Genomic DNA, 23,887 nt, shown 5'->3' with positions numbered 1-23,887 from the left:
TGGTGATATTGCTTGTGGAATTCACGCCAAACTGGCAGTGGTATCAGTTTTCTTTGTTGTAACTGTTGAAATATTTACACACTGAAGATTTTATTTTAAGTTTCTGTTTCTGTTGCGTGCCAATGTAACAAATGGGCTCATTTTAAAGTGTGGTGCGTGCTGATGCCATAAACAACAGGGAGGATGCACATTATGAAGAAATTAAGTGAAGTGAGAACTCCTGTGTGGACACAATAAATATTAATGAAAGAGGTTTTGGTATTGTTATGGTATAGTTTGAGTTAAAGTAATGAAAAGATTATTAGTAAGGGACAGCATGAATATCCCTGTGGCTTGCTTGATTACTTCGTAGCTCTGTCAATAGAGTGAATTTCCAAGTCAACCTGAGTAACTCTATTGCCACTGTCAATAACTCCACTTATCACCTTATTATTAAAGACATAAACTGGGCTGTAACAGAGTAAACAAAGCGAGCTGAACAAAACCTTGTGTAACTTGACACTCACGTGTGACTTAAGATCAAGAGTCAATATATTTTTTAAGACCAGTAAAATCTGATTGTGCCTTGGAAGTGTGGAGTTAAATGCAATTTAACAGCACTTCTCCGAACAATCATTTTTTATTAGGCTGTTAACAGTAGCTTGTTGTACTATGGGTTGTTTCAGAAAAGCAATTTTATTTGTCCCTTTCTAATCCCACTAACGAATCCCATGAAGTAAACATTGCCATGTTTAACTATCAAATCTTGTGGATATTGTATGTATATAATCCATATGATTCTTTCGTTGTGATAGCAATACTCGTAGTGTAGAAGTCCTGGAGTATTATTGTTCTACCTGTTACAATTGGCAGCACAACATGGAGTCTCCATTCAAGGAAATGAATGATTCAGTCACCAAGTAACCTAACAGCTAAGATGATGAAATGTTAGTTCTGAAGTAAAATGCAAAATATTTTCATACACACTAGGAAACTTTCATTTTCATGCATTCTAAAACAAGTGTAGGCTTAAAACCTTGAATATCAGGTGAAAACCTTGAAAATGGCAGCTTAGCTTTACAATGTACATCACTGTTTTACTCCAAAATCCATATGGATCCAAGGCTGGAGTCAGTCACTGGTGGGAAGTTGAATAATTTTACTCGCAATCAGATTGGCTGTTAGCATTTAATGTCATAAGTTTAAAAACTTGTATTTTTCCGATCGAGCTGACTCTGATCATGACGTAACAGAGTCTTTTCATGACCTGCAGAGTGTCTTTCTGGGTAAAACGAGTCGGCGTGATCAAAACCTAGACGTCAGCGCTACAAACCGGGACAGCTTCTGTATCTTATTTAATTTACAGCAGGCATTTATGGTGAGGATAAGTGCACTACACATTGACCTGTATCTGTGTCCATCCTGCAAACTGACCAGCTTTCACTATAGACAAATACCGTGCCTTATGTAATCATGTCTAATGACTACAGGCAGTAAGAAGGCACCCTCTTTAATGCCACTACCTATGGACTATGGGATAACGTGTTCACACGGACATTTTGCTGTGAAGAATCTCGCTGGTGATCTTCGGATTTGGGAGGATGAGGAAAACGTGGTGCACAAACTTGTCTAACAGCAGCTACATAATGACACAGATCCTGCTTTATTTCTACAGCTAGCTTCTGCATTCTTTGGCAAAGTTGTACAATCACATAACAACAACAATGCCTACGTGAGCACGAGTTGTAAGAACTAATTTGGATCACGCAGCACTTATGACCCCATGTGATAAAGCCAGCTCAATATGGGTTTAATGGCTAATAGGACATTTAAATGGAAATCAAAACGCTTGTCTGAATGTATGCAATCGTGAGCCATGCTCTAACTTCTCTTGGTCAGAGGTCTGCCTTCGCGAACGTGTTTGGCACTCCTCTTTTCCGTCTTCCCTTTCTCCCTCACCTTCCTCAGGCGCCTCGGAGGCGGCGTACCCCTCGATTCACTGTCCTCCTGAGCACTGGATGTATCCATCCCGTCTCGCTCCTCGGGAATATTGGGAATAGCCCCACTACTCCCGTCTAAAATGTTCCTCAGGGAAGGGTCCTCCGGTGTACAGGTAGCAGTGGTGCCACTCTCACTACTGCTCAGGTCCTGTTCTTCGCCATACCGCCCTCCTCGGCTGTGGTGCGGCAGGGAGGACGCCCTGATCGAAGGCCTGTCGCGCTCTGTCTCGCGGATGTTCTGCTGAGGCTCGTTCATGTCCACTCCTGAGTCCAGGCTGGTGTCGTTGCTGCTCGGCGGGCAGTGGCGGCTCTGGAGCTCAATGATAGAGTGGCGAACCTGTGCGGCCGGCTTCCCGTCTAAGGAGACAAACCAGGCCCTGGGGTGAGATGATGAGGACTTGCCCCGGGTCAGTTCCAGTAACGTACGCTCTGAGATCCCCTGCAGCTCACTGGGCACACCGTGCACGCTGCTGAACGCCTCCATACCTGCTGCCTCGTTAAGAGTCCCGGGCACGGAGACGGAGGATTCGAGGAGGTTACTGTAGCGTCCCCACACGCCGGCGTTGGGGCCTTGGCCTTGGGGAGGAGTTTCCAGAGGCTGGGGCTCATCTTGGCTGCTCTGCTGTGGGCTGCTTCCACCCTGGGAATGATGATGAGGAACTTTGGGTAGTGTCTGGGTGTAGCTGTCTTTACTTGCAGGCTCTGAGTGAGTGTCATACTCAGCTCCATTGCGGGGGAACGTGGCAGACTTACAGCCTGACAACTGCTGCTCCTGAGCACTGAACAGCTCTGGGGCCTGAATAATGGCCACTGGCTGGTTATAGATATGAACCAGCTTATCTTGAAAGAAGCTGTCAGAGTTCATGTTGGCACGGTTCTGCTCTGACTTCTCCCGAAGCCGAGCTACCTCTTCACTGTTGATGTAGTGAGATGGCGGCTGGGTTCCTTTGATCCGATCTGAAGCGATGTTCTCATAAAGAGGAGCTGCTGGGCGACTCCCTGGATCCTCCACGTAAATATTGTAGTTGGCTTTGTGCCTCGGTGTGGATGAGGGTTCACACTGGACGCTGCAGGAGGCGAGGCTGTTTTCGCCAGATCGGAACAACAAACCCTCCTCCATGTGGGTGGAGGTGGTTTGGTCTTTTTTCACTACTGTGAGCTTGGAGAAGCGCGCTCTCCTCCTCCTCCTGGGCTCTCGATAAGAACCTCTGTGAATGGGGGAAAACAGAATTTAATCAAGGAGCACTGTAGTTTTCTGGAGCCAAATTCAGAACTATTAATATCTGACAGATAAACATGTCTGAGTGGATTTCTCACCCGCAGTGACACAGCAGCAAAGAAAGAAGTACGATTACTATAGCCAGCGTTCCTCCCAGGATTACCATCAACAGGTAGGTGTGGTATGATATGAAATCCATAGTGCTTCCATGTCCCAGATAATCTAAATAAACATAATTTATAAATAAACATAAATATTATCAAGAAAACACTTCACAAACTGTATTGACAGGACATGATGTAAATGATTGAAGTGTGTAACGATACCGTTTGAGGAGGGCAGGGGTGCAGCGATCCAGTAGCCCAGATGGGAAGCAGTGTAGGTCCAAACCAGCTCGTCACCAACAGCTTTCACTATTCCAAGACCCTGATTCTCCCACGCAGCTTCAAACAGGGAAAATTTACTAATTATGCATTACAGTACTAGTCAGTAAATAAGTCACAGTTAACATTTATTATCCTGCTTTACTATCTGATATTGTAGTAAGATTAAGTTTCTCTGTAATCCTCTGTAATTTTTGTTTGTACCAGTCTTAAGGTTGAAGGCCCAGGCCGGCACGGTATCAGACGCCCGGAGGTTGGTGGTATGTCCCAGCGGCAGGCTGATTTGAATGGGACCTCGAACCTGGAGCTCCTCATCACCCGAGTACAGCAGGACACTGACGGCTGCCGCCGCCTTCAGCTCGATGCTTTTGAACGCTGCAGATATCAGGACAGGTAAAGCATTTGAATGGTAACACCATTTACAAATTGTGTGAAGTATGTGTAAAAATATCAATCTGCTGCCACAATTTTTGTTAAACCGTCCACATTAAGAGTAAATAGGTTTAACACTCACCTGATTTGTTGCTGATGATGCCTGGAGTGCAGTTGGAACAGTCTTTACCCAGATGGTGCAGTGGTACAGTCAGGTACGCTGTTACTGAGGAGATGTTGCTCTTATCAGCCATCGTGAGGAGGTTCTTGGGGAATTTAACCACAGGCTGAGATGAACTGTCTGTGAGGCAAAAAGCAGGAGATGAAAATTTTAATGTGGCATGAATTTAAATTTAAAAACAACACATGGATTTTGACCTTGGTTTCAGCAGTGCATTCACAATGACGCAGGATGTTGGAGGCTAAACAAAAAACTACCCGAGCTCAATTAATTTATATTAAAAGTAAGAAAAGGATCACTATTAAAGTTGTGATTTTCTTGTTCAGATGCAGACGAACTCGGTCTTGGCTCTGTAAACCTACCAGGTAACTTTCTAGTGATGAGCACTGAGTCTTCAAACAGCCAGACGTTCCCCTGACTGTGAGGGAGTAGCAGCAGTGTCACAACAGAGAAAACTGCAGGGAGATAAACAAAAGGTCAGAGGTCAAACACAAATACTTTTGGTTATTTTGGGGGTTTTTTTTGTGAGGATAACTACAAAATTTCTAGGAATACAAAATCATCTTAATAGCTGGAACAAACATAAATTGACAGATCAAAAATCACAGTGGAAAAAACACAGATGTAAAAAAAAATACTCTACATTTGATTCAAGATGTTTGTTTATTGTGACTTGTAGACCTGTATTACCACCAGCAGGTGGCAATATTACCCTTTGCTTCTTTTTAGGGTCCAGGTTCAGCAGCACAAAGGGTGGCGCCTCTGACAATGCAAAGCAAACCAGGACTCGACAGATGACACTGTTTTCTTTTTGTTCATCCCTCTGATTCTGTCCCTCTGAGCACCTGCTCCATGTCCGCTTTAAAACACCACCTCCCTGCTCATTTTCTGTTTGATTCAGGCCAGTAGGAGGAGTGGGAACGCAGACAATAGAGTAAGACCCGGGCCCTTTCTTCTACACCAACATGAGATCGGTGTAGCTAAAGAGCCCCCAACCCCCCCTCCCCTCCACATCTGATCCGGCGCAGGACAAAGACAGTTTGCTGAGGCAGGGGTACGTTTCACCCGAGCCTGTGTCAGACACCTGGACTCTACAGCACATGCTTCTGTAGAAACAATCGATAAACTGACTATAGGACACAGCGTTCAGTTACACTTGACTGTACACTGCAGGCACAGACTGCTCCATCATGAATAAACCTCAGTGACAAGTTGTATGTTGTTGCAGACAGTTCATTAATCAATAATGACTATGAATAATGCAGCCGAGAGTGTGTGTGTGTGTGTGTGTGAATACTGTGGCTGCAATCACTGGAAATAATGCTTACAAATTGCTTCGTTGCAAACTATAGGACACATTTAGTGTTTTTCAGCCGTACTGTACCACAGTCAATAACTGTGACTGTACAAGTAAATTAACACAACATTAATATGTATATTCTGTTTACATTGATTGACTAATCGATGGACTGATTGCTGAAGGGCTGTTATCCAGATGTTAAAGAAGCCAGGCTTAGGCCAGGTAGATAACTCACTTGGTTTCTTGGTGGTGCTCCATGGCAGGGGGCTGGGGACGTAGCCTTGCATGTGGCCCAGCAGGGTCAGACTGAGGCCTGGGCTGTACGTCACCCAGAGCAGAACCTCGCCTCTCGGCCCAGTTTGGGCAGAGCTCCTCAGAGTGTGGTTCAGGTAAACATCCACCGAAGCCCCCGACAGGGGCTGACGAGTCACCAGATCCCTCACCAGGACTTTTAGGGCAAACTGGGGCCCTGGAGGGGAGATGCAATAGAGTTATTTGGCAGTTGTGTTAAATTACAAAAAACAACGCGAGAATATCTAACACAAGTGCTCTATCTGAATGCAGATCGGCCTCCGCCACGTCCTCTCAGCAGTGCTCGGTAACCTTTCTCTCACCATGAAAAAGTGATGAGGCAAGCAGAGCTGGATCGCAGGGAGAATGAAAAATACATCAAAACCAAGCGACAGCAGAGAGGAAGAGCTGCACTGCCATGTGAGACGTCTCCAACACAACCCATCACTTTTATATGCATTCAGAAGCTCGCTTCATGCAGCTAGTTTCTGATGTTTAATGTCACGCTGCTATGGAATAGCTGTTCCTTTTTATCTGTCTGTGGTTATTACTGACATGACTGCTGGAGTTCCTAGAAAGCATCCAAATAAGCTTTAGTGTTTATTACAGTCTCTGATACTGCCACAGATGCTCATAAGCCAAATTTAAACACAGACTTTGCACCAGTGAGGCAAAGTCATCAGGGAACACTGGCTTAGCACAGGATTACCTTGCTCCTCCATTAATACATCACCTGCTTGAGCCAAAAAGATAAAAACCCTAATCCCTCAAACCTCCACCTTATACACGATCCCATTAGTCTGTGGGCCAGCGAATTATAGCCAATCAGCCTATCAATGGAGGTATCAGACGAATAAGTGTCTGTTAATGTTGTAAGACCATTAAAACCCAGCAATTCTTTATTTTCCTGGACTTTTTGATTTATATAAGCTTTTACTTTGAAAACATATGAGTCCCAAGATTTTCCCCAGTAGATAACTGCTGCATAGCTTACTGCAAAACAACATGTACAGTAGTGTTAAAGATACATTCCGTTCTGCACGTAAAGCAGATGTTTGGTTCATATTTTGGCACCTTAAATCAGCCAGGAAGCTCTAATCAGAAATGGATTTGAATAATCTAAAGAAATGGCAAATCAAAATAATGAAGCCACGTATTGGCCTGATTCAGTCATGAGTCACACTGTTTCCTCAGCTGCTGCTCATTTCCATTCACTGTAACAATGAGAAGGAACAAACAGGGCGCCTTTTTGTTTAATTACCTACCTGATCCCCCCGGGTCTCCGACCGCGCCGATTGCAGCGCTGGGTCCATTGTCCCCGGGCGAGGAGGAGGGCAGGCCGCCGCCCTCCTCCGCTGCTCTCGCCGCCCCATCCAGGCAAGAAATCAAAAGCAACGACGGCAGAAAGAGCAGCAGCGGCGGCGGCGGCAGGCAGCGTTCAGCAGCGGGCATGACGAGAGGGGGAGCACCAGGCTCAAAGACATAACGGACCGCGAGAAACGGACTCGGGCGGAGAAGAAGAACGAGGTCTGGAAATGTTTGTAGTTATCGCGAAGGCCTCATCCATCCATCATGGTTTCTTGTAATCTTGGTGCGAACAGAGGAGCCAAAAACCCCCTGGAGAAAGGATGCGCTGGTGCTGAGGCTGGGCGTGTGGCCGAAGATCGTTTATAGTAGAGCGACGTGTCACTCAGTTGAAAAAACAAAACAAACAAAAAAACCCATTAGAGGTTCATCAACGTGATTTTAGTCTTAAATGTAAACTCTATAATAATATAACTTGCATATATTTTTCTCCATTAACACCAGTCATTATTTAAGAAAACATATGCCGAATCACTTAGTTGAAAATTAAAAAATTTATATCTCTAAAAAAAAAATCATGGTGGTGGGAACTTTTCAGCATTTTCTAACATTTTATAGACTAAACATTTGATGGAAATTGCTGCTGTTGGAAATACTTGCTAGTGGTTGCTGCTGCTGTTGTGATGAAACGGTGACGACTACTTCTGTACCACGAAAGAGCATCAGAGTGAGAGATCAGTGTGTGTTGTGTATCTTTGGTGAGACTGCTGTTACATCATTGGGGTCTGCGTTGCCCTCTGTCGGTAAACTGAGATCACTGGTTTCCTTTTTTCTGACTTTCTTTTTTCTGTTTGTAGGCTTAATAAATTAATTATTTTTTGATTTGTGGTTAGTTGTGAAGAATCTCATATTGTTTAGGTGATTAGACCAAAACGTGCACATAGCAGTAACTAGTAATGGAGTAATGGAGACAAACCTAAGGAAAAGTTGCATGAATTCAGAGAATCCATGCAGCAACAATAAAGAAAAAAACATTTTGGCAGTACCTGCTTTTCCCCACTAGATGTCATGCGTCACATATATTCCTGTTTAAAACGGTGAAAACTCAAAGTGATGACTTCCTTGTTAATGATTTAAAGCTCAAAGCCTTTCTTAAACCCGTCAGACAGCATCTTATCTGTAAAATTATCCGTAAATTGTGAACCAGCTTCGTGACTAATTTTTCTAATCATATTAAACAGTTAGTTCCACATGTAAAGATCCACTGAATGCTCTTGTACTTCTCATTAGTTGATGCATGAAATGCTTCTTTCTTAATAAATGTGTTCCAGTGTCTCCTTTAAAGGAAAACACTGGAAAAGGAGTAATATAAATAAAAGAAATAAAACAACATGAATGCTGATTGGAACACCAGGTGCTGTTAGCCTTTTCAACCAGCAGATGGCGCTGCTGCTTCAGAGGAGACAGAGTTTTCAAAAAGCAGGAAGTCAGAAAATACAGAGGAAGCACTGACCTGGAATACCAGAACGGAATAAATTCCTCTTTATAATTAAATTAAAGCATAATGCATTGCATCAAAGCTGAAATGAACTTGAACTGTGTCAAGCTGCACACCTGCACCACGTCATTGACTGGTGATTGTCAAATCACCTGACACATGGGCCCAGAGACTGCAATGACTGACTGACCAACAACAACAGACAGGCTGTGGACTGAGAGCAGGGAAGGTGAGTACTGTGCCCTGTGTTTACTGCCTCGTAGTTCAGTTAATTTGTGTTTTGTGTTAGTTGTTTGTTTCTTTCCTCCTGCTCTGCCTGTTGTGATCTTATGTTGAAGCTGTGGGTCCACAGCCTGCAGAAAACGTGCAGGACGTTGGCTGTTTGTTACTTAAAAATGATCCTGAATCTTCCTGTGTCTTTCTCCAGAGCTGCAGCCTGTTCCAACCAGCTGGACCTGCAGCCTCAGCCGTCCACCTCAGTGCTGCCTGAGAAGATGCAGACAGCTGTGGAGGAAACCAGCGTCTCTGTACTGGACCCAAACCCCTTCTTCAACCAACCACCTGCCCCTCAGCTACCCTAAATCTACCCCTGGAGGACTGCTGATGGTAGTGAAGAAAGGTGACTCTGATGGAAGACACGTGGATTCAAGTCTCCGTGGACTGAGAGCAGGGAGGGTGAGTACTTTTGTTGTGTTTAGTTAGTTTTGTTTGTTTCTGCCCTTCCTCCTGCTCTGACTGTTGTGATCTTATGTTCAACTGAGGTGATGCATTTCCTCCCTGTGACAGCACCAATCATAGTCAGAGTGGGAGACCTGCTCATAGATGCTGGAAGCCTCTTGCTTGCTTGTTTTTATTGCAGCCTGATGTGGAATGATTGGTCCTTTTCACGACAGTAACTGCAGCTGTAGTTGGAGACCACATACTCAACAGCTTGAAAGACTGGTCCGGGACACATAGGAAGTGCTTTTGTCAGAGGACTTACTCTTTACTCAAGAGACTGACTTCAACTATCACAGTGACTTTTCACCAACGACGCTGCATTGTCTGAATTCAAAGTTACGACGAATGAGAACAAATGCAGTCAGACCGTGAATTTGAGCAACTCAGTCACAATTTATTTGATTATTAGCACACACTGCCATTTTTTCTACATCATCAGGTTTCCTTCAATGTCAGTGCATTTCATTGGTCAGCAAGACAACCAGTAGAATTCAAAACCGAGAAAATGTCCAAACCTGGAGTAAAAGTGCTCAGTGGACCTCACCTAACATCAAGCACTGATTTTTAAAAAGAAAAAAAAAAGAGAAATCAAACACACACAAATAATACATCCGCCATTTGCATCTGTCAGGTCAAAGATGAAAACGCTGTGGTCCTCAGCTGGAGGACACACACAGAAAGTTTGCATAAGGCACCAAGATTTGGAGGGAGTAGCTTATCAATGGCAGAGGGGGGATCATTTTTCTGTAGAGAATCAGAAACTGTACTTACTTGATACTGGGGATGATTTTGAGAGTGTGAGGCTAAAGGAGGGGGAGTGTATTAACATGTACATCACAGTATAGTAGATTGGAATCACTGCCAAAAAACATAAAGTAACACAAACACTGATGGAACAAGAAATGTTAACATCTTTATACAAAAAGTGGCTCTAAAAATAAGAGCAATTAAAGCGCAAGATGGGGGATAAACACGCATTCAAACAAAATATTTATTTGCATTACAAAACAAGCAAGTTTGGTTAAAAGCTTTTACAACAGATTTAGAAATTGAAGTAATGCAGACACAGGAGTAGCACAGTTTACGCAATGAGTGTGAACAGGGACACTTTGCTTTCATGCATGTGGGAATTTTTCCATCCACTGCAAAACCACCAAACAAAAAAAAATAAAATAAAATATCGGGGTAGTAATCTTTAGTTGCATTCATGTGTGTCTCAGTCATCTGATTATTTCAAATTTGGTTATTTGTCTGCTAGTCTACGACATGCCATTCCAGCCGTGGGACGTGTCCAATGTTGTCAATTTTAATAGCATCAAACAGCAAGTAAACAAAATAATAATTTAGAGATAAATCGCATGATTTCAAATCAACACATATTATATATCTAAATGCACACAATCATCTGATATTAAACCACATAAAGCAATACTCCTGACTATTGACTTTATAGTGTCAGGATCAGTAGTGTAGTTGGAAGCAGACATTTTGAAACAGGTCTTCATCAAGACTGTGTCAACATATCATAATTTCTCCGATGAAGACATGTTTTATATTATTACAACTGTTTAAGGTCTTTTGTGGCTCTGGACGAGATTTGTCAAGTCTGAAACAACAACCCCAACGTTGTCATAGCAACGGCTGTCTCGACTTGGGATGTGAAAACTTCAAATTTAAAGCTGAAAGCTAATGTTACAAACTACGGGTGCAGAGATTGAAAGACAAGTGCAGGTCTAATGAAGAGAGATCAGAATATTGTGTGCATGTAAAAATTCATATCATTGCACTCATTATTTAGGTTTTCTTTATGTACGATATCATATTTCAGAAGGAAACTCCTCAAAAGTCACTTTACCATTGTGTGATTCCATATCTTAAAAAAAAAAAAAAAAGAAAAAAAACATATCCAGGTTGATCAGCAGAACCCAAACATCATAATATCTTAAGGCTGTGTAAATAAGAGTACCATTACCTGTACAAGAATATGCTTTCATTGACATTGGATTATAAAAAAAACTGATCAGCAGTACAAAAGCTTGTACTTCGAGGCTTCGTGAACATCATGAGCGAGAGTGGAGAACACCGTCAGTCGTGCTGTCTCTCTGTCCTTCTTCCCATTTTGCATTCATATGTACGTCAGTGCAGTGCTCTCATTTCATAACCGTCAACCGCGTGTGTGTGTGTGCACACGCATAGACACACACACATACACACACACACCCTCACACACACACACATACACTCCTGAATCTACAATATCAACATCCAAGATACAGGCTGAAGAAACTAGGATTTGAATGCAGAGCTTTTCCAGAGTGGTTTGTGATAAACCCAGCCTTCACCCTGGAAGAGGAGAGAAAACTAAGGTCAAAATATTCTGATTAGCTGAAGAATTTATAAGTAGTTGTCGGCAGCGAGTCAGCAAAACTGTTCAATCCGGTTAAGTCATCAGGCTATTTGTTTGGGGTTGGAGATGATTTGATATAATGTGGTACAAAACCCAAAGAAGCTCAGCTGGGGACAGAAATGATGTTCAAGGTGATTTAAAATTAAATCAGAGTCAGCACAGATGACCTTTCACAGACTGTCCTAGATGTGCTTCCTGATGAGTGTCTCCTGCTGCAAACATCATACTTTGTTGACATTTTTCATTTGAATAAAATTGCTAAAATGCTGAGTAGCACCACAGCGTTCAGCTTGCTCACCTCTCTGTCAAAGTATCTGGTCCTCCAAGCGGTTTCGGTCTCAGCACGGTGCCTCTCCTCTGTCCGCTGCCGCTCCTCGAGAACCCTCTTGTGCTCTGTGGCTTTGTCGATATCCTTCTGCCGCAAGGTCTCTGTCACATGCTGCCACAGACGCCTGAATCACAAAAAATATCAAACTGAATCAGGCACAGACTGGGCAGCTTTCAAGATGTTTGCATTATGTGTTTTTAACTGGTCTTAAAAACGTGTTATTAAAGTCTGTGTAGATAAGCTTTTAAAAGGATGTCGATTAACTAAGAAAGCCTCCTTAATTGAGACCAAAGGAAATTAATTTCAAGTATGATTCCTCCCACAGTGTTGAAATCCACATCTCCTGACCTGGACTCAGTTGGTCCCTGCTTCTCAATCGGCCGGACGCGCTTCCTCGTTACAGGCAGCTTGGTGACATCTACCACCCTCATCTCTCCACTGGTGTAGCTGAACTCCAAAACGCCGTTCCACTCGCCCTGCACGCGACACACCACTGCGTTGGTCGGGTTGTGCTTCACCTCCGCTGTCACCCTACATTCGGAAACAGGAAAAACCCGGGTGAGTAAAAGCACACTACATTGCATTTAAGTTCATGAGGAAAGAACCTTATTTATAATTGTACCACATGAGGAACTTACTTGTGTAGTTTGCCACCGTAAAAGGGTTTAGTCTGGAATGTGATGACTGCTGAGTAGCCTGACTTAGCACAGCTGATGTTGACTTTGCCGCCCAGTTCCACCCAGGGGACAGTGAGGATGGAGCGTGCGTATGCACAGGGCAGCGTGAAGGTGTACTCTTCATCATGCTCCAGCAAATACAGACAACCTGGAAAAACAATGAAGACAGAAATATTAGGTGCAATCAATTATAAGTGTTTCTGATGACCATACTATTCTTGCTTTATGCCAGTACATAAATTACAATGTCTTACCTTCACCTATCATGGATACTCCAATGGACATCCCCATGAACTTGCTCTTGGTCCACACATGCGTGTTCACACACATCCGCCTCTCCTGGCATTCAGCGTAAAACCCAGACACCGGGGGGTGATGGGACACCTGCTCTGCCACAAAGCGCACTTGGTAGGAGTCCTGGGAGGCGGCCAGGTCGGCGCTTCCCTGTGCGGGCTCCTTGGAGTTCTCTGGTCTCTTGGGAACCTTCCAGGAGCAGTGGAAGGTCTCGCCGATGATGGGGTTGTAGGGTTTCTTGGCAATGGCGCCCTTGCGGCCTTCATGGAAGGAGGTGAGGTAGTACTCCACAAACCGGACCATGCGGTCCTCCGGGCTGCTGCCGTCGGTGATGGCCACAAAGAGGTCCGGGTGTGACATGAAGTCGGCGTACATCTCCAGAAGAGAGCGCTTCTCTAAGATGAAGGTGGGGAGGACCACCTGGTAGGAAAGTCCACATGGATATGGTGTCAGTGGACTTACATGGACAATGTGACGTCCACATGACCTTGGGGTCACAGCATCTACTAGATCCCTATCTGAGGTAAGTCAGTGGAGCCAACAGATAAATCAGAAACCCAAGAGGAGGATATCCAAATACTAGAACAAACTGACACTAGAAGATAGAGTGTCTATCGAGGACTCAACTCTTGCTATTTTCAAGTGCTTGTGTGTCCAGGACTAGACTAATTACACAACAAGAAGTGCTTACATCAGCCTGTAAGGTCACTGCAAATCAGACAATTAAGAACAGGCCCTGACACCAGTTCCTGCTGCGAGATAGATTCATTCTTCCCAGGTCTCCGTTATCTTTTTTCCATTCAGACAAATTCGATGCTTTTTCGAGTTTTAATTTTCTATTTTTAGACAAACTGTGTGAGGAGCTGCTGATGACTGGGACTTGTTTTACTGCTCTGGCAGTACATGGAACTCGACCTACCCGTGTGAGGTCCATGCCCAGCTTCAGCTGCGACAGCAGGTGTAGGATGACGCTGCGCTCCTCCTCCACGGCACCCAGGTCCTCCTCCTTGTCTGTGAAGGAGTCCTCCGCCTCATCCTCTGCGTCTATGTCTTCCTGTTCCTGAGAGAGAGAAGGGAGGGGAATTTATTCTCAACAACCTGCTTGAATAACTCCACAGAGGCTGAGAGTGAGTGATTATGTTGTGGGAGATTGCAAAACTTTTAATCATGTCAAATCAACATCCTGATAACCAACAGGTGACAGTACAGCTTTCTCTAGTGTAAAGCATAGCTGTGTTCTGTGGGAGAGAGCATGTCATTTCCGTGGTCTTACCCCAGAGAAGCTGCAGGACTCGGGACTGCTGAGCTCCAGTCGGCCCCCCTCCAACGGGCCCTCCCCTGTCGTGAAGCTGCCCAGGGAGCTGCTGCCGTTCTTCAGGATGTCAGGCAGCTTGGGCTCCAGCCACTCGATCGTGGGCCCTGCCGTGGACGGGGAGTGCACAGTGGCAGGTTCAGAGGTGCTCATGGTACTACCCCCCCCCCCTCCCTCCCAAAGGCCCTCCGACACTCACAGCTGCACACACACCCACACTTTGTTCTACACTGGGCCTACCAGACAACAACCCACGACTGCCTGGCTGCTGACCGGACAGATGGCTATTCCTCAGACAACTGCCCGAGACCAAAAGAGTGTAACTCAACCCGTCCAATAAGCAGAGTATCAGGATACTTTGGCCCCGCCCACAGGAAACATCCTCATCCTCTGATTGGCTAAAGACTCTCGTTATGGCCTGGGAGTTTCTTGTATGTATGTTTAGAGGTGGGCAGATCTCATTCAAATTCACCTTGTGCGTCGTCGGACAACCTAATCTGATTGGCTGCTGCGATGAGTCTGACCTAATGAAATATACATTGAGTAATGAGATCTGCTGTGAAAAAGTGGGACATTACCTGGACATTTTCCCCTTTCAAATCAACCTGAATACAGAGGGTCGAGATATCAGCAAGTCAGACACTTCACTCTGTGTTCTCTCTAACACGCTACAGCATGTTTGTCCATGTGAAGCTGTATTGGAGCTGCAACCTGTCCTCAAAGTGTTGCTGATGGATATTTCAACCATCTGAGATCTAATTACCTTCGAGACAGGTGGTAAGAATAGGTACGGTTCCTTATCAATAATGCAAAATAATTCCACTGTCCAGCCAACTCAAACTGTTTGTCTAGATTGGCTGCATTTGGACTGCAAGTGGATTCATGTCACAGCACAGAAGCATCTTATTTAGAGGACAAAGACACTTAATGTGCACAGGTTAGGCATACATCTACTTACATCTAACCAGCAAATGTACAAACAAATCAACACGTAAACAGTCCTCCACTGACCTCCCAGAGAGCCTCTCTGCCTGGCCACCTGCTGCAGGTGTAGGATGTGCAGGCACTCGTTGAGGCAGTTCATGGTAGCCATGGAAGTGGCCTTGAGCATCAGCAGATCCTGGTCTAGAGGGGAGATGCCAGGGGCTGCGGGCAACCCCTCGATACTCTGGATCAGGTCTCTGTGCTGGCCCTGGGCCTGGCTCATCATCTGGAGGGGAAATGTGACGAGGGTGGGGGAGAGAAAAGTGTCAAAGATTAGACAGCATTAAACACACACACACACACAAAAAGAATAAAATCATCGAGTACAAGAAGAATGACTGATCCAACTGTGCTGCAGCGGTCTACTGATGAGAAGAGAAAGGCAACAGCAGCCTCTTGTGGACAGTCTGCATCACCCCATTATCTTATTTTTGTGGAATTTATTATGATATGTATCTGGATGTTTTTTGGTATCCACCATGGCAGAGGTTTTGAAGATGCCTCTGTCTGCAGCTTAGTTGCATAACAGATACATCAAACCTCCCAGAGACAGATCAAAGTCTAACTACATTTTGATTGGATCAGCTGCATTTTATCTCACTTGTAGCCTAGTTTCTGCCAAACAGCAGACTAAAAACTTGTCCTTAATTTTATTTTGCCTGTATCCATCTTGTACCCTGCTACATGTACACTGTAATGAGTGTGGTGGTCACAGGAAGTGTAATGACGTAAGCAAAAACTTCAATCTAAACCTTATCTTAGCATTTAACAACACAAATGAAGATGCAATCATTTATTCCTTTATACTAGCGATATTAAAAAAACATTTTTCAGTCCTGACATGTGAATTACATTAACAGATGTAACTACAACACATTTGTGTAACATCAGTAAATTTGTGAGTCATGCTAACAGTGTGTCCCTAGCTTGCAGTACCTCTCTGGCGTCCATGAGGTGGTCTGGCAGCAGGGACCTCTTGCTGGAGTAGAGCGACGAGCCCTTGTGGACCTGTGACCAGCCGAATAAGGAGGCAGGGTTTTGGCTGGGCCGGCGTAGGGACATCGGTGAGCTTCCACTGCCTTGTGATGCCATAGAGTAGCTCCGGGACTTAGGTGGGGGATTACTCTGAACAACATTTTTTTAAAAAGTTATGGTCTTAGACAATGTTTATGGTTTAGCTCAGTCTTCTTAGGTGATGTTACTAATTTACACGTTTCAAAACATGCAAATTACAGCTTAACAAATTTCAGAGTTCCAGTGACAGTGCATACATCTGCCATAGGAATCATCCTGTCTTATCATCTTTTGACAAATTTTTAATTTTAGCTGCTGATTATTTCAGGCCACTGCTAAAGTGAGCACCTTGGGGAGTTCTCATGTATCTCAAGGCCATTAAAAGAGGTGGTGGGCAGTGCAGTAGTGTGCAGATCAATATCCAGGTCAATACTAGTGATTACTGTGCTTACACACAGGGTAAAACCTGATACATTTTTACATAAACATTAATATTTCACAGCTGTACCGATTTCTGCACTGCGGCTGGCTTTGTTTGACTGCTCCTTTGGCATGTGAGGAAGGAACACAGGAAAGTGAAAACTGTCCAGTTCACATCCGCTCTATGCAAGAGTCACATGTTTTATCTGAATCATCACACACTGAGTTTAAAGCACAGTATTAAAATCAAAGTAAAGCACAGCAGCCCTTCAGGATATAAATAAATATATACTGATCCTTGCAAGCATTAACATGCAGCTCTGTCAATTTGTGCTCACGTGTGCACCACACATATTAACGGTCTTACCTTCCCCATGGCCTCTGTGTGGTGCTGTGTGCAGATCTGCAGTCTGCTCACCCAGTGCTGCCTCTCTTTGGCATCGGTGGCTGAGGGACACACATAAAAAGAAAAACCTTGTTACAGTTACTCTAGGATGATCTTACTCTGCGTCAGTGCCTGTGTGCTTCTGCCTCACTGGCAGAAGATAATGGAAACCATCCAGATCAATACTGTATGAACCTGATGGATGGTGATTAGAGGAAGCCTGGAGTTAAAAAATTGAGCTGACAGGCAGCAATAAGGTGAGAGTGAAAGCTCAAAGAGGAGCACATAATATCAACTGTTAAGGGCTGAAACAACAAGCTCACAGGATGCACTGTCTGAGAGAGAACCATGTTGGGACATAAATGTCAAGAAGTCGGTGTGTGTATTAGGGACAGGTACCCACCCCTGAGCTTGTACTGCTCCCCACTGATAGCGTTGACAGTGAAGGTATGAGAGTCCTCGTCACTGGGGGAGATGACGGCACCTGCCAGGGGGAGCATGCCGCGGGGCTTCTGTGGCCGCGATTGCTCATTTACAAAGTACTCCAGCAAACCCGTCTCATTGTTTAAAACAAAGAACCTGAAAACAACAGCAGACACAACAATGTCCGTCTACTGTGTAAATCACTGTGGCATTACTTGAAGTGGATTAGTCTGGATTACAACTATGAACTAATGAAGAGGCTGTTAAATTCCTTTAAGACAGTCCCCTCTTTTTACTCATACATATATTTTAGGTTGACATAACATCAAACACAAGCAAAAAATGCACCTGTATTGCCACCCTGTCACCAGGTTGGTGTATTTCATCAAGTAGCCATCAATATTCTCCATGTGATCACTGCCATGAAATAAAAGGAGACAAAGAGCACTTGTTAAGACACTTGAACAGAGTACACACCCTTAAACACATAAAGGGAACTGCACAAATCAGTCACAGACCTTAGCCTGGTGATAGATTTGCTCGAAGGGGCAACATGATTCAGTTGTCACCTGTCTGATTAGAAAGCTAATTTAGTCATAACTAATGAACAAATTAGCCAGTCAATGGAGAGTGCAAATACATGTTGAAACACCACTTATAAAAAGAACAATAGGTATATCACATTTATGATGCTTGTGACTCAAGGTGGATATACAAAATACGCCTTAAATGTACAAACTAGGTTATATGTCTGAGCGTTAGCAGGATGAACACACACCCACCTGTACTGCCAGCTTTTGGCACTTGCTCTCCCCGAGCTTGGGGTCCTGTTCTGGGGAAATACATCCAGCTTGCCTTCGTTTTCCGTGATTCTTATAGCCGTGGTTTCCGTTTGCATAGTCACTAGCAACGAAACCCCCTTTTGGACGCTAACGCAGGCTTTCTAGCGTTAGGCTAACCCGTGAAGCTAGCTAAGCTAAATCACCACAGATTTAATCCAAGTGTTACGACCCTCCGTTATAATACACAGTGAAAGAGTCGGTTCATCGCTTATCGAAACACACCACACACCCAGCAGACGCCGGACTACTAAACCCTTAAGTTAATAAGGGGTGATCAAACATGATCTTCTCTTCTGATACCTGGGAGTAGCTAGTTAGCCTGTGCCTGCTAGCTCGCCTGATATTTACTGCTTTGGCAGGAATACAGTCATGTGACTCCCTCACAAGGGCAGGCTTCCGTGCACGATTAATAAAAAAAAAAATATATATATATATACAAAAAAAATAATAATAAAAACTAAAATAGAAAAACAGTCACATAAATCTACCTAAATTATCAAAATTATTATTATTATTATTTATTGTATTTTTGTAGACTGGTGATATCTCAGCTGAACAATAAAACAAGTACATAAGCGAACAACTAAATACACATTTTAAATGTATTTATGTATTTTTCACACATAACATAATCACTACACACTTATGCATTTTAATGTTTATGTAACAGCTTGTCTGTTTAAACAATGTGTAGGACTTGTGATTGATGTGCTCGAAATGTGCTTTGTTTTGAAAAAAAAACACTCTTGACCGGAAGTTGTAAAATACTCTGTCCGGTTTGACGTCGGTCGGCGAGGTTAAGATAAAACAGTGCAACTGGGGGGGTTCCCATACTTCCAGTCAATATTTAATAATAAATATGAGGAAGTTATTGTAGACGAGCGACAAACAGAAGATCAGGATCTTCACTGCAGCCGAACTGTGCGACTAACCACTGCAAAATGCCTGGAAAGAAAGTGTGCATCGTTGGATCAGGGAACTGGTAACTTTTCATGTGTACTTTGGTCGTATCTTTCAGAAACAAGAACGTTTTTTTTTTAGTTTATGCACTGGGAAGTATGCAGTTAACTCTTAACGCGGACTGTGTTACTTTGCTGATTTATTCTCATACCGGCAACATGTAATTCTTGCAATATCCTCAGGAAATTTCTCATCATGTAAAAAAATGAAAAACTAAAACGTCCAGCTGTTGTTGTTCAAGCCCGCCCTTCCTTTGAACGCTCCTCCACTTTCCTTGAAAGCCTACATCTATGGCAACCTGAGGAATTAAACTGCAAGCTGCAACATGAAGAGCCCATGGAGCTAGTGGCCTTTTTACCCTGGTGGATTTAAGTCCCACTGAGTAATAAAGACCTTTTAATACTTGATGGAAAGTTTTCCTGCGACATGTACTAATATTAGGTCTTTATAATCTTTTTACAATGTGAATGTGCCTCTACAGTGAGGTTGTAGACTGCACCCTGATCATTGTACATTAGTTGTTCCCCATTTTTCTGCATAGTTACATTCAGTTTTGTTGAACTTAATGCAGAAGTTGTAGTCTGAATATAAAACAAAATGCATACCAGTGATTGATTTTTAATTTCCCATGTTTCTGGCTGTCATGTTTTAGGTGGTGTTTAGATTCAGTGAGACTTTCTGCTTCTCCCACTGATTATCTGATCATGTCCTGTGTACTCTCTCCAGGGGCTCCTCCATTGCCAAAATCGTAGGTCACAACGTCAAAGCATCCAACCGGTTCGACCCAATGGTGAACATGTGGGTGTATGAAGAAATGATCGATGGGAAGAAGCTCACAGAGATCATCAATACAGAGCACGAAAATGTCAAATATCTACCGGGCCACAAGCTGCCAAAGAATGTGGTAAGAGCTCCAGTTTAGAGGAGTTTTGATAAGGAGTGTTATCTTTTGATTACACAGCCCATCTTGTGTGTCGATAGGTTGTGCAGTTCACTGCAATCTTGAAACATGCTATGATTGTACAGTAAGACATTCACACTGATAAGACTTAACTTTGACCCACTTATCTTCTGCGTAATCGGACGGAGTGTAAGGGTTGCTTTGTCTTTCAAGGATTGTACAGAAAAGAACCGTTTATATGTATTGTGTTTTTGTTGTTGTTATTGATGGTTATCATGTTTACCTCTGCATTTGCTCTAAATTATTATTAATAATAGCAATGAAAAGGCAAAAGTTATATGGGATATCTTAAAAACAAGAGATGGTACATCTCAACAGGTTTGACACAACAGTAGAAGCTGCAGAGACTTAAATGTTCCTCCAGGATGCAGCCACACAACATTTTGTTTGGAATCAGCTCTCATTGTTGACATGTCCTGTTTTGATACCTCACTAGATTGCTGTTCCAGACATCGTAGAAGCCGTGAAAGGAGCAAAGATCCTCGTCTTTGTAATCCCGCACCAGTTCATTGGCAAACTCTGCGATCAGATTAAGCCTCACATCATGGAGGGAACCATTGGGATATCGCTCATCAAAGTAAGATCCTGTCATTGTTCTTCAAGTAAGATTTCCTGACTACAAAAAGAGGAAACTGTCGCCTGACCTTACTTCATATTTTTCTGTGACCACAGCATCACAGGATGTCGCTGTTAAGCAACACAGAAAATCTTGACTCTGACACAAATCTGTTACCAAGGCTGCCACTCTGTCCGGGCCAGAGGTTGTAGCACTGCGTATAGTCAGAAACTCTTTCTCTCTCTCATTGGTTGTTGTCATCCAGGGTATAGACGAGGGACCAGATGGACTGAAGCTCATCTCAGACATCATCCGAGAAAAACTGGAGATTGAGGTCAGCGTATTGATGGGGGCCAACATCGCTAACGAGGTGGCAGATGAGAAGTTCTGTGAAACCACCATCGGTTAGACTGTTTTTGTCCTTGACTGTTGTTTTTTTTTATTTTTATTATTATTATCTTCTGAGTTATTTTAGCATTCACTGCACAGAAATTTTTACCATTGCTGCAGAAGCTGCAGTGTGGTTGCCAAGCAACAGGAGTCATTGAGTGACGCTGTGTTTGTGTCTTTTTAATAAACCACATTCATCACAGGGGCAAAAAACGAGGCAAACGGCCACATCTTCAAAGAGCTGCTTCAGACTCCCAACTTTCGCATCACTGTCGTACATGAGAGCGATACAGTGGAGCTGTGTGGAGCCTTAAAGGTAAAGATAATCACATACTGTCAATATGAAGTAGTAGTTTTCTGCATTAAAAATGTTTTTTGTATTTGTTAATGCCAGAATATTGTGGCAGTAGGTGCTGGATTCTGTGACGGCCTTGGTTTTGGCGACAACACCAAAGCGGCGGTGATCAGGCTGGGTCTGATGGAAATGGTCGCCTTCGCCAAACTGTTCTGCAAAGGCCAAGTGAGCTCCTCCACCTTCCTTGAAAGCTGCGGCGTGGCCGACCTCATCACCACCTGCTACGGTGGACGAAACCGTAAAGTTGCTGAGGCCTTTGTCACGACGTCCAAGGTGAATCAGACAACTTTGAAAAATGTTTGATGCGTAGGATAGAAGTAGTCGTCGACTTTTTACTGAACAGACGGCAAGCTAAAGGGCTAAGACAGAGCTCCGGAGCAAAACATCTACTGGGGTACATCAAAGGAATGATTCACGGCTCAAAAACTTAGTGTTCTCCTTCAACAACAGCAGAAAAGGAAGTGAAGATTTAAAGAATATGTCACTCACCAACATTAAAATTGTTTCTGTACGTTTGGTTCTTCAGTCCATTGCTGAACTGGAGGCAGAAATGCTCAACGGCCAGAAGCTTCAGGGTCCACAGACTTCAGCTGAGGTCTACAAGATCCTAAAAAAGAACAACATGGTCAACAAGTGAGTCCACTCAAATAAAGTGCTGTTCAGAATTACATTTTTCACCCATGTCAAAGTCTTTTGGACATTAAATATTGTTATATTAAGACCCATCACTTTAATTCCACATTTTATCGCTCAGCTATAAATTCTACATTTACAAAGTTTATAATGTTCAGCTTTTTACTGATATTTTGCAATGATACAATCACACTGTATACAGCCAAAGATACAAGACACTAAGGTATCTGTTCTTTCCTTTAGGTTTCCTCTGTTTTCAGCCGTCTACCAGATCTGCTTTGAGGGCAAAGAGGTGAAGGAGTTCATCACCTGTCTGCAGAATCATCCAGAGCACATGTAATGAGACCAGTGAGTGGACACGTTCGCTGCTGCTCCTTCAGTAACACTTGATTATCACTAGAGGGTGAAAGAGATTCATGAGATGGAAACGCACAATACAACAAAGCAAATACAACCATTGGCACTTTTTATTACTGAAGATTATTTTTTATTGGTGACATTTCATAACTTGTAGCTTCTAAAGCAATTTATTTTTATTGATTTTGCTCTCATTTTATGAAAGCCTCTGTGATATTCATTTGGCTCCTGTGCAGGGAAGTTAAACATATCATTGAGATAATACTAAATAAGCTGTAAAATAATGTTTCATCTGTGGCAAGTATAAAGCTCTTTATAAGGCAGACCACTTGTATTGTGGCCGTAATTGACATAAAATGTCATAATTCTTTATGGCGGCGAATGAACACAACACTGTCTGACTTGCATTTCACTACATGACAGTGTATTCACAATCTCAAAATTAAAACTAAGGATATTCTTTGTTCTCTTTATGTGGGGCTGTTTTCTCAATAAAATCAATTCAGAAGAATCTGTTTCAGTTTTGAATAATCACAATTATTAGCACAGGAGGCATTCGATATATAGCAACTCTCAGTTTTGTCACAAGGGGGTGCACCATTCACATCAGAGTGTTTGGTTAGTGGTGGATGAAGCTGAAGATGGAGCATCTCCATAAACAGCAGACTCCATGAACACAGGAGAATCTCAGAAATGGGAACTGATTCTGATGAACGCTGGTATTCACGCCACCTGTGTTTGCAGCTGTGTGATTGAGTTGCGTTGTTAGGTCTCACAGTCGGTATGTGACGGGCTGGAACTGATTCCCACGAGGGTCGCAGTAACTCGGTATGAGAAAGCGGATTAATGAACAAGCGGTGTCCTTGTCTCTCCATCTCAACCATGTTACAGGTCAGACTGGTGAAACCTTTGATACTCTCCCACTGTCTGCCTGTCTGCATCTGTCTCCCATCACTGTTTCTCTCTGTCTCAGATGTCCATTTCTGTGTCTCTTATTATGTCTGAATCTTTCTTCACACAGTTTCTCTGTGCTTGTTGCCCTTAAACATTAAAATTTAAAGTAAAGTATATGTATATATGGAAACACAGAAACGAGATTTTAACACCACCAACTGTGAAATCACACAACTACACTTGCAAGTCATTAACATGGGGAGACTCATTTCTTTGGGTTAATGCAAACCATTAACAGTTAAATCTAAGATGAAGTACCTGTCCCTCTCTTTGAGTCTGTCTGTCTCCAGCTCTCCATTGGTGGGTATCGTTCCAAGCTACCTCCCCCTACAGGCTAACAGTCCTCCATGCCCACGGCTGTCCAGATCCCAGGACATCAAAGAGTTC

The 23,887-nt window shown here is 43.4% G+C and overlaps 3 protein-coding genes and 1 long non-coding RNA gene across 4 annotated transcripts; 2 read left to right on the top strand and 2 right to left on the bottom strand.

The window, feature by feature from the left end:
* Positions 1–1,860: 1,860 nt before the first annotated feature.
* On the bottom strand, positions 1,861–7,177 carry LOC121178147 (protein FAM171B). Its single transcript, XM_041032671.1, has 8 exons — positions 6,991–7,177; positions 5,670–5,903; positions 4,497–4,589; positions 4,096–4,254; positions 3,786–3,956; positions 3,525–3,641; positions 3,297–3,420; positions 1,861–3,187 (listed from the first exon to the last, which is right to left on the bottom strand). The coding sequence occupies exons 1-8, from the start codon at positions 7,175–7,177 to the stop codon at positions 1,861–1,863; spliced, it is 2,412 nt and encodes an 803-aa protein (XP_040888605.1).
* Positions 7,178–8,531: 1,354 nt separating this feature from the next.
* On the top strand, positions 8,532–12,387 carry LOC121178092. Its single transcript, XR_005893463.1, has 3 exons — positions 8,532–8,757; positions 8,956–9,203; positions 12,309–12,387. It is a non-coding gene; the product is annotated as an uncharacterized LOC121178092 (long non-coding RNA).
* LOC121178091 (oxysterol-binding protein-related protein 11-like) lies at positions 10,222–18,668 on the bottom strand. Its single transcript, XM_041032602.1, has 13 exons — positions 18,275–18,668; positions 17,841–17,909; positions 17,473–17,648; positions 17,052–17,131; positions 16,187–16,375; positions 15,278–15,476; positions 14,228–14,373; positions 13,874–14,014; positions 12,915–13,374; positions 12,622–12,808; positions 12,332–12,514; positions 11,954–12,107; positions 10,222–11,591 (listed from the first exon to the last, which is right to left on the bottom strand). The coding sequence occupies exons 1-13, from the start codon at positions 18,388–18,390 to the stop codon at positions 11,535–11,537; spliced, it is 2,157 nt and encodes a 718-aa protein (XP_040888536.1). The 5' UTR covers positions 18,391–18,668; the 3' UTR covers positions 10,222–11,534.
* Positions 18,669–19,198: 530 nt separating this feature from the next.
* On the top strand, positions 19,199–23,051 carry LOC121178190 (glycerol-3-phosphate dehydrogenase [NAD(+)], cytoplasmic-like). Its single transcript, XM_041032735.1, has 8 exons — positions 19,199–19,316; positions 20,021–20,198; positions 20,692–20,832; positions 21,077–21,215; positions 21,405–21,517; positions 21,596–21,829; positions 22,083–22,189; positions 22,433–23,051. Exons 1-8 carry the CDS (start codon positions 19,276–19,278, stop codon positions 22,527–22,529), a joined length of 1,050 nt encoding a protein of 349 aa, XP_040888669.1. The 5' UTR covers positions 19,199–19,275; the 3' UTR covers positions 22,530–23,051.
* Positions 23,052–23,887: the final 836 nt, after the last annotated feature.

The sequence above is a fragment of the Toxotes jaculatrix genome, chromosome 24 (genome assembly GCF_017976425.1).
Source record: "Toxotes jaculatrix isolate fToxJac2 chromosome 24, fToxJac2.pri, whole genome shotgun sequence".
NCBI classification, from domain to species: Eukaryota; Metazoa; Chordata; class Actinopteri; family Toxotidae; genus Toxotes; species Toxotes jaculatrix.
Note: the sequence above shows the minus strand (reverse complement) of the source record. Positions and strands in the feature narration are given on the sequence as shown.